Here is a 10,089-nt window from a genome sequence, read left to right on the forward strand (position 1 = left end):
AAAATTATTTATTTTGAGATGCATTTTCCAAATAAATCATTTATTATGGGAGAATCAAACAGGGATTTGTTAATACCTATACTTAATTTAGTAAAGCAACTTATATGTTTATTAGACAAGATCTAACTTTTTCTAAAAAAACATTTTTGTCCAGCTTAGTACTGTATTTCTATTTAATTATGTTAAGATAAAGAATTATATTTTGTATTATTTGAAGAGAAATGTAAATTTTTTTTAAGTGTTCATTAAATATAAAAAAAAAGAATTCTTATTTTAAATTAAGACAATATCCCTTAATTTTAAATTTTAATTTATATCTAAAAATTATGTCTTATCCCATATCCAAAACCGCTACACTAAAAAAATATACACTTTCACATAAAACATGAATTGACCAAAATTATTATTTAAAGTCTATTTATTAGAAACCATAAAATAAGTGATTTTAGTACTCAATAATTTAGAGATTTTAAAAATAAAAATAGAAGTTATTTTGTGTTTTTCTATTATAATAAAAATTATTTTTTTTTTAAAATAATCAATTATGTAAAATGATTTTTTTGAGAATTACTAAAAAAAACTTCTTCTCATTTAAATAAATTTTAAATTTATGTTGAGATTTTTATTTTTCTAAAACCTATAATAAATAGATTACAGCTAAGTGAATATGTTGTTTAAAAAAGAAATTCTTGTAGAAATCACACTGAATTATTACTAAATAATATTTTTCACTAGATTGAGATCCAATAATCAAAAATAAATTTCCTCATGCACGCAATTATTATGTTTAATCCAAATCAGTTACATCCCATCCAATCCAAATTATATACCACGGTGAGATATCAATAATCATTATATTAAAATTGAATGATCTATATATAAATTCCATATTTTAATTATAAATAAAAATAAATTTCTTTTTTTCCTTTTAAATCATGAGATCTCGATCTAACGATCCACAAACTCTGAATGCGTGAATTGGGAATTTCATCTTTTGTACAGAATCCGAATTCACATCCTATCCTTAAAAAGGAAGGAGATAAGAAAAATGTCAACTACATAAAAAATAATAGTCTCCTGAAAACGACACCGTTTCTTTTGCAACACGGATCCACCTGAAATCTGGTTCCCTTCGAAATTCCTCTGTCTCAATTTCAAGTTGGAAACTTTTTGCTTTATTGCTTGTTGGGTTCGTTCTAAAATCTGGGTTAGCAACCTCGTTCATGATCTTTTTGACTTTCATATTTTTCCAATGCTTTATATTCATATATCATACTGTTATTAATTAGTTTTAATTTTTCCATTTGCATAATTTTAGAGCTTTGAATTGTGATTTTGAGATCACAAACAATGGTGAAGGAAACTCTCTACTATGACATATTAGGTGTCAGTTCTGATGCACCTGCTGCAGATATCAAGAAGGCTTATTATGTCAAGGTAATGAAATTAATACCCTTTAATTTTGTCACAAACTGAGATTTTAGGATGTGGAAATTTGGTTATATAGTGTTTTATTTTTGAGAAGAAATTAGGTTAATTGTGTAAAATTTGGCTTCAGTTTGTTGTCTAAATTTTTAATCAATCGGTGATTGGTTTTATTATTGTTTACTGTAAACAGTTCATTTAACTTAGCTGTTTTGGTTCTTTGAAAACACTATTGTTTGAATTATTTGTTATTTATTATTTATTAAGTTTTGAATTCAGTTAGCCCCGAAGAATCCATGAACTACCGACACAAACATCAGATATGACACTGATGAATAGACACCGATAATGATTTGAAAAAAAGAAGTGATTGAATGTAACTATTGATGTCACTGCCGTGTCGGACACCGGAAACACCTTTAATCCGAAGTATCAGTGTTATATAGCTAAGAAATAGACTCCTCAAGTTGCAAAGTGATCTTGTCATGTCTGTAACTGAAAAATTGTTCACCTCTTGACAGCACCTAATTGGTGACACGCCATCATTATTGATCTAGTCTGCTGATTTAATCTGATTGTTCTCATTATTTTCTCTCTTTAATCATGTGAATATGTGATTATTTTTTAGCTGGTGTTTGGGGGAATTGTAGGAAAGGTTAAAGAAATAGTCATTTTCGTCTACTTTTAGTTTGGATATATAGAGGTGAATTATTAATTTAGTCAATGAAGTTGTCGGCGTCAGATAATTTGGCCCCTGAAATTAACAAAGTTTTTAAATGATCCCTAAAATTGAAATTCCTCGATTCTATTATTTATTTCGGAATGGTCTATTTAGTCCTTGAATTTATCTTAGGTGGACTAATGCGATCAAGAATTTTTCATTTCAGTTAGTGATCACAGTAGAATTTTGTTAATTTCAAGGACCAAATTGTATGGCTTCTATTCACTCAATATTTAGAAGATTACTTTTTTTCTAAATGTTCGACCTAAAAGGTTTAGAAGGTCAAAGGTTTGAATTTTGGGATAATCGTCGATTTGTAATACACATGCAAGATACGACTGTCTGCAATGCGTCTGACTCTTTGCGAGATTCTGCAACACAGGAGCTTTATAGCACCAGATTGCCTCTTCTGTTATTTAGATTTTAGAAGAGTACATCTATGATGATGTTTTACAATTCTCTTTTCTTTGGCACATACGCACAAATCTTTTCTTTTTATGTTTTATCTCTTCAGTGACTTGAGATAAATATCTCCCTCATTGTATCTGTCTTTTGTTTTACAGGCAAGAATAGTTCACCCTGATAAAAATCCTGGGGATCCTAAGGCTGCACAAAATTTTCAGGTATGCACTATGAATCCAAGTTTTGGCTTCATAAATCAAAATACTAGCTAATATAATTGATTTTATTAGCAAAACAATTTTACACCTTTCTTATTATTAGATGTTCAGAAACAGTATTAAATGTAGGGATATTTATATCTTTGGGGATTCTCTGTATTCAGTTTGATTTAATTTTTCCTCGATATAATATTCTATGTTTGGTATCTATACCAGATGCTTGGCGAGGCCTACCAGGTCTTAAGCGACCCTGAGAAGCGTGAAGCATATGATAAGAATGGAAAGGCAGGAGTGTCAGAGTAAGTTTATAGAACCTTACATGACTGAAAAGTAATTAACTAACAATAGCTTGCACGCAATTAAGCTCCATAAAACGGTGAAGTGCTGTCGTGGCAGTTCAAACTTCAAATCCAACTCATAGACTATTGTCATTAAGAAGTTTGTTATCTAACATTGTGAATTGTATTTTCAACACAAGTGATTCCCGACCACAGGTTATATTTTTTGTTGTTGTTAGTTAGAAACCAGATTTAACCAAATCTTTTTGAAAATTCTAAGAGATATTTAAGTGTGCATTTGAGCTAGCTCATTTTATGTTCAAAAACAACTTTAAATCAAAATTTTACTGAAAACTTTTGAAAAAAAATGAAATTTTACTTCAAAATCAAATATACAAAAAAATACACTTAAAGAGTTGTAAAGCTGTTTGCTAAGCAAAAAAATATATTTTGATCTTGCTATGTCAGACCTATGAATACTTTTCAGTAGGTGGAGCTTTCAATATATAGTGGAGACCTAATACTAATGCCCTAGGAATCCTCTTAAAAGTCAATTTGTTTTGAGGTTGAGAGAATGAAATAATCAATTTCTTATTGCAATGAAACAAAATATTATATTACATAGATTTAAGATTACTTGTATTATTATTATTTTCAGTTGATAATTATGCTAGTTAGGATATTTATGTTATGTTATTGATATTTTTTCCTTTTGTTTGGAACCTTATTTTTTATAAGTTGTATTAGAATATGATCCTAACTCAACCCAAAAGCTAGCTCAACGAGTAGGATTGCCGAGTCTTATAATTAATACTTTGGCCATATACCTAATCAATGTGGGATATCAATTAGTAGGATTGCTCTAATGGCGAAAATGAGTACAGTTAGGTTATCCTCTCTCTAGCATCACACTTTTATTGAGAGTTACACCAGTTGTATGTTAGAAATATGTTTCTTCATGTTGACTTGGAAGAGGAAGAATATACAGAGATTCCATCGGGATATGACTCCACTAATGGAAGGAATAAGGTTTGTAGATTAAGAAAGGCCTTATATGGCCCCAAGCTCTGCGTGGTTTAGGAGGTTAAATCAAGCTGTTTTCTTGGGTTACAGGCAAAGCCAAGGTGATACTCGCTTTATAAAACATTTCTCAAAATGGAACTCACAATTCTTCTTATATATGTAGGCATATGATTATTAAAGGGGATGATGAAGTTAAAAAACAGGTTCTAAGAGAAAAGTTAGCATCTCCTAAAAAAAGGACTTGGGAGAGGTGGGGTACTTCCTTGTGGTAGGTAGAGGTTGCTTACTCCAAACAAGGTATCTTTATCTCCCAAAGGAAATATATTTAGAGGTAAATGGTAATTGAAATATAAACTAATATAATGGAAATATTCCTTACAACCAAAGAATAGCACCCTTGCTGGGAGAGAACCAACTTCTCCGCACAACCAAAACCACTCAACAAAATTCAAGCATACCCCTCATGTCCCCTCTCACTTCCTTTATAACTTCCTCGCCTCATTTCCCCTTAGTGGGTCTATAAATATATGCCCGTGACCTTCTTAAGTAGTCAGGCAAATTGGATTGCAAAACTACTTGTGCCTCTATGGAGAAAAATCACAAGATTGGAAGTGAAGAAAGCCCATAGGCGGCGAAGGCCCAATATCGAAGACTTGTGGGACAACTCATCTATCTAGCCCTCACAAGACCAAATATGGCATCTACAGTCAGTGCGGTGAGTTAGTTCATGCTTGATCCACAAGACTTGTCAATGAAGGTGTATATGGAACGGGTTCCGACTATGCAGCAGGTCTGATTGTATATTGGAGATGCATTTCAGAATATTGCACGTTCCTGTGTAGAAATTTGATGACTTGGAGAAGTAAGAAGTAAATTGTAGTTGTAAAATCGAGTGTAGAGGCATAATTTTGAGCCATGGCTCAAGGGTTGGTGCGTTGTTATGCATCAAAATCATACTTGATGACGTCAAAGTAAAATATGAAGCTTCTAAGAAGCTATTTTGTGACAATAAGTCAACCACTAGCATTGCACCCAGCCCTGTTCAGCAATCAGCATGATAGGAGATAGCATATACAGATAGATTGACACTTCATTCCGGAGAAATTTGATAGTAGTCTCACAGCTACAACATACATCCCTTCAGGACTTCAATTGGCAGATGTATTCACTATGTTTGAGGATCTTTCTGGTAGACTGAATTATAGATATCCATTCACTATGTTTGAGGAGTTTGTAAATCTGTAAATTAGGATAGAATCATGGCTGTAATTATTTGCATATATTGTATTTCCTTATTTTCTGAAGAAACAATTGTTACCTTCTGGATACCAGTCTAACAGCATGTAAGAGAATGTCTAAGTATGTTTATTAATTGTGAAAACCGGTTAATCTCACTTTTTTTCTATGATTTTCAGAGATTCCATGATGGACCCTACAACTGTATTTGGAATGCTTTTTGGAAGTGAATTTTTTGAAGAATATATTGGAAAACTTGCACTGGCTTCTTTAGCATCTATAGAAATTGAGGAAGACTCACTGGAACCTCAAGCTCGTATGCAGAGAATTCAAGAAAAGATGAAAGTATTATTTTTTTCCCTAATGCTCTAGTACTTCTTTTTGTGGTCCGCTGTACAGTTCCCTATTTTGGTAGCTAAAGCTGTTTGCTACTGTTTTATCTGTAGGCATGGCAGAAGGAAAGAGAACAAAAGCTTATATCAGTTCTGAAAGATCGTCTGCAACCATTTGTTGATGGCCGAGAAGATGAATTTACAGCATGGGCAAATTCAGAAGCAAGTAATCTTTCAAAAGCTGGTAAATGCCTTCAGTTTACCCTGTATCTGGAATGGTGTATTATTGAATTATGATCCTTAATTTTGAGGTTTTAAATAACTGAATATTATCATTATCAAGAATATGATTTATTGTCTGTGTCGAATTGCCAACACGTTATTTTTAATTTGCCATCAATTGAGACCTTTTTGGCCACCTTTGAAATGATGGGGTTTAGATAAAAAAAGATGAAAGAAACACAAAAGAGCTTGAGTAATAACTTCATACTTAAGAATAAACACTAACCTCTGTATATAGAGATACAAGACTCCTAATAATCCTAAATAGGGAAATCCAGAAACAAATCCTAGTAATAACTAAATAATATAAAAATTAAGAAATTAACTAAGATACTCTAATATAATAAAAGGAGGGAAGAAAGTTGGAGATTATTGGATACTTATATTTTGATTGGACAAATTCTCCTAATGGTATAGAAGGTCCACTTTTGGATATTCTGTTTTCATTAGTAATTGATATCTTGAAATAGTATGTTAGAAACTGGTACCAATAATATATAAATTGAATACCAACTGAATTTTATTGAATATTCTTTGGAGAGTTGCTCTCAAATCAGAGATAGAACTTATTTACACAGATACTGCTCAGAATGAAATTATTACACATAACAGAGTATTCAAGGCCCTGTTTTACCAAGTATCGAGAGCTTGGTTCTCTCCCACCCAAATCACTCAATTACTCCTTGATAACCAACTATGCCTTGCCCTCCCCCTATTTATTCATGCTAACTGCCTACATAACTAACGCATACTTAATAATTATTAAAACATAAGTGACAGAAAGAAAAAATAAAACATAACTGCCAAAAACTGTCTAATATCATTTTTGGTCTTCTTGGCCTCTCCTACAATATTCCTTAATGAGAGGTCTAACATAGTAAGAAGCAAGTTGTGGTCAAAAGATAGTGTCAAAACATAGTATCATGCCAAGGCCACATTTACTTGCGCACTCATTTGGCTAGGACAATTGAAGATTTGCATAGCATATTACTGTCAATCCATATCATGATAGGCCCCAATCATATTGAGAAATTGGAATGGAGAACCTTTAATAAAGTGGGAAGCCAAATGCATATGGCGTTGGTGCTCTATTTTGAGCGTGAAAGTTTGGAAATATGTAAAGAATGTAAATAGGAAGATAATATATTCTAATCACCGTAAATATTTTGAGATTCTTGTAGTTATTACATTTAGACTCAGTTTGGTCAAATTAAGCGGATAAAATATAAGCTAGTTGATAGCGGATAAGCTAGCAGATTGAATTTGAAGTGTTTGGGAAATTTAGCGGTTGAACTAATTGTTAAATATAAAAGTCATATATAAATATTTTTAATTAATATTTAAATTTTTTCTATTAAGTAAGATAATGAGGGTAAAAATGCTAAAAAATAATTTATAAGCTCAAACGCTACTTGAGGTAGCATATCAAAAAACACACTAAGCTCGTGAGAGAAAACCGTTACCAAACAACTCTACTTTGATTATACGAGCTTATACACTATAAGCTAGCAGTTCGGCCTTGCCAAACAAAGCCTTAGTGTATACAGGAGATCCTTCATATTGTAATTCAAACGCATGGGTTTCATCATATGTATTCCTCTTCCTCTCAACAGTTTTAATCTCAAACAGCAACCTTAGGGCAGATGTTTGTTCACTCCTGGTCCTTTTCTACTCATTGAATTTTTTTAACATCTGACCTTATTTTTCAGCTTTTGGAGAGGCCATGCTACATACAATTGGTTATATCTACACGCGGAAAGCAGCAAAAGAACTTGGAAAGGATATTCGGTTTATGAATGTTCCCTTCATTGCTGAGTGGGTACGAGACAAAGGTCACCGTATAAAGTCGCAAGTGACAGCAGCCTCAGGTAGTAGACTACTTTTATCAAGTTGAAAGGATTTTACAAATTTGGAAGGATCTAATGGAAACTAACTGCTTCTGTAGGAGCTGTGTCCCTGATTCAAGTACAAGAAGAGCTCAAGAAGCTAAATCAAGGAGAAAATAAAGAAGAAAACATAATAAAAGCTCTTGAAGATAAGAAGGATGCCATGATTAATTCCCTATGGAAGATAAATGTGATTGATATTGAATCAACTCTGTCACATGTTTGCCAAGCAGTAAGTTGCAGTATTTTATTTCCATAGCTTAAAAGTAATACCCTTGGCTGACATCATATACATGATACATTCTTCCTCTATGTAGCACCGGCATGACACATGTAGTTACATCAATTACTTCCATTTTTCAAATTATTATTGGTTCCGACGTGTTAATGTCGCCTGCAGTGTTTGTGTTTGTGTCAGTGCTTCATTGTTCCCCCTTACGTACCTCCTAATTAAGCATGACATTTGTTAATGTTCAATTTTATGTTCTACTTGAAGAAATTTCGCTTTGCCGATGTTTTACCAATATTATTTCCCCATTTTTTAACCTTGAATTCACTGCTCAGATCATAATTCGAGTATTTATTCTAGAAACAACATGGATCAATGCTATTTTCTTTTATCTCAGAAAGTTATCAGTGAACCGAAGCATGATATTTACATTAAAATATCAATTAGTCAGAATTCACATGTTTTTAGAAAATAAGGATACAAAAGATGTATTTATAGAATACAAAGGAGTAAAACTAAGCACTAATCTGGCCTTGAAATCAACGAAAATATTGTCCCTTTAAATGCTAATTCTAAATATGGTAAGGACAGAAAATCAACTAATTAATATTTACATAAAAGTCCTAGTTAGCTGTAAAAATCAGAATCAATTGATTTTGATTGATATGCGCTGATCTTCAACAACTCTTGTTATTTTTTTCAGGTTCTTAAAGATCCTAGCGTGTCCAAAGATGTTCTGAGGTCTCGCGCCAAAGCATTGAAAAAGTTAGGAACCGTCTTTCAAGTAAGTGTTTTCACTGACTTCTGATGTTTGTGATTGCACTGTGCATCAGTTTGTATGTGGTTGCACTTTTTAACATGAAGCAATGATTTTAGCCTCTTTTATGTTTTGTTGATATCTAACTAAGTGCGTGTTTGGTTCCATTTTTGGAGGAACCAATATCAATTATGCAGGTGTAAAATTGATTCCGGCTTGTTTGGGTGTTTTCGAGTTGAATTGATTCTAACTTGAAGCTAGGATTTGTAGCTTTTGAGTCTAAACGTAATTTTTACATTGAAATTTATTGTTTATTGTTAAGCTCACTTTTATGTGAATATATCCAAACATAAATCACTTTACATTGGATTCACTTTAAACTAAAATTAATTCATTCAAAATTTTCATCATTGTATAACCAAACACTAAGAATGTTTTGTTTTGCTTCTCAGGGTGCTAAGGTCGCTTATAACAGAGAGAACAGTCTACGCCAAGAAAGTGGCAACCGGGTAGACGCTGGTCCCTCATCATAGTAATCTTGTTCTGTTTGTTTAATATGGTTTGTGTATTGAGATAATCATGTTCTTATGGCCTTTTGGCTCTCAATGGCATTGGACCTTGTTTCTTCCAAAGAAAAACACCAAGAAGCTAAAGAAACAGTTGTTCCAGTAAAAGTTTCCAATATACTTTCACTTTGATTTGTGATTGGACTAAACTACCATAGTGCAATCTACATATGTATGTCTGTAAAGCAATATATTTAGCTTCTGTAAGTGATATATAATATTCCATTTATCTTTGAATTGGTGTGTCCATCATAAATTCCTATTTTCTCTGGGAGAGGATACATAGATGAGCCTTCTTTATTTATTTATCGCTGTTTTTGTTTGTCTTGATCTTTAGGTTCCCAAGGCACAGGGACTATGGTAATCTAAAGTTCGACAAGAGATAAATAAAGTGCAGCTAAAAGTTGTTTCAATTAGAGCTTACTCGGTTGCTATTGTTGTATGATAGGCTATATTTCATGTTAATGCGAATAGAAAATAACTGAGGCAAAATTACATCTAAGATCCTTTATTTTAGTTATAACTGAGGCTATATTTTATTTTATTTAGTTACAACTAAAACCTTTTATCTTTGTTTTTTTCACGGGGCATTTATCTTTATTTTACAACTTAAACCTGAACATGTCATAATTTTTTTGGAAATATTGTCAAAATGGTTTAATTTGTAAATTTTTATAAAAATAAAAAATATGTGGAAAAAAGTAAAATAAAGGGAAAATATCTTACAATTAAAT

At 32.1% G+C, this 10,089-nt stretch overlaps 1 protein-coding gene across 3 annotated transcripts; it reads left to right on the forward strand.

Annotated features, from left to right (window-relative positions):
* Positions 1-1,023: 1,023 nt before the first annotated feature.
* LOC101504434 (chaperone protein dnaJ 10) lies at positions 1,024-9,636 on the forward strand. Of its 3 annotated transcripts, none has more exons than XR_190240.4 (11): positions 1,033-1,207; positions 1,319-1,437; positions 2,710-2,769; positions 2,983-3,065; positions 5,483-5,648; positions 5,750-5,879; positions 7,627-7,785; positions 7,863-8,035; positions 8,736-8,816; positions 8,966-9,074; positions 9,242-9,636. XR_190240.4 is itself a non-coding variant. In XM_004510945.3 (10 exons), the coding sequence occupies exons 2-10, from the start codon at positions 1,351-1,353 to the stop codon at positions 9,320-9,322; spliced, it is 1,020 nt and encodes a 339-aa protein (XP_004511002.1). In that variant the 5' UTR covers positions 1,024-1,207; positions 1,319-1,350; the 3' UTR covers positions 9,323-9,636. The 3 variants fall into 3 exon arrangements, 1 of the variants encoding a protein (XP_004511002.1); XR_001144504.3 differs by having other exon boundaries at positions 8,987-9,074; positions 9,242-9,384; XM_004510945.3 differs by lacking the exon at positions 8,966-9,074 and having other exon boundaries at positions 1,024-1,207.
* The last annotated feature ends 453 nt before the right edge of the window (positions 9,637-10,089 follow it).

The sequence above is a fragment of the Cicer arietinum genome, chromosome 7 (genome assembly GCF_000331145.2).
Source record: "Cicer arietinum cultivar CDC Frontier isolate Library 1 chromosome 7, Cicar.CDCFrontier_v2.0, whole genome shotgun sequence".
NCBI lineage: Eukaryota > Viridiplantae > Streptophyta > Magnoliopsida > Fabales > Fabaceae > Cicer > Cicer arietinum.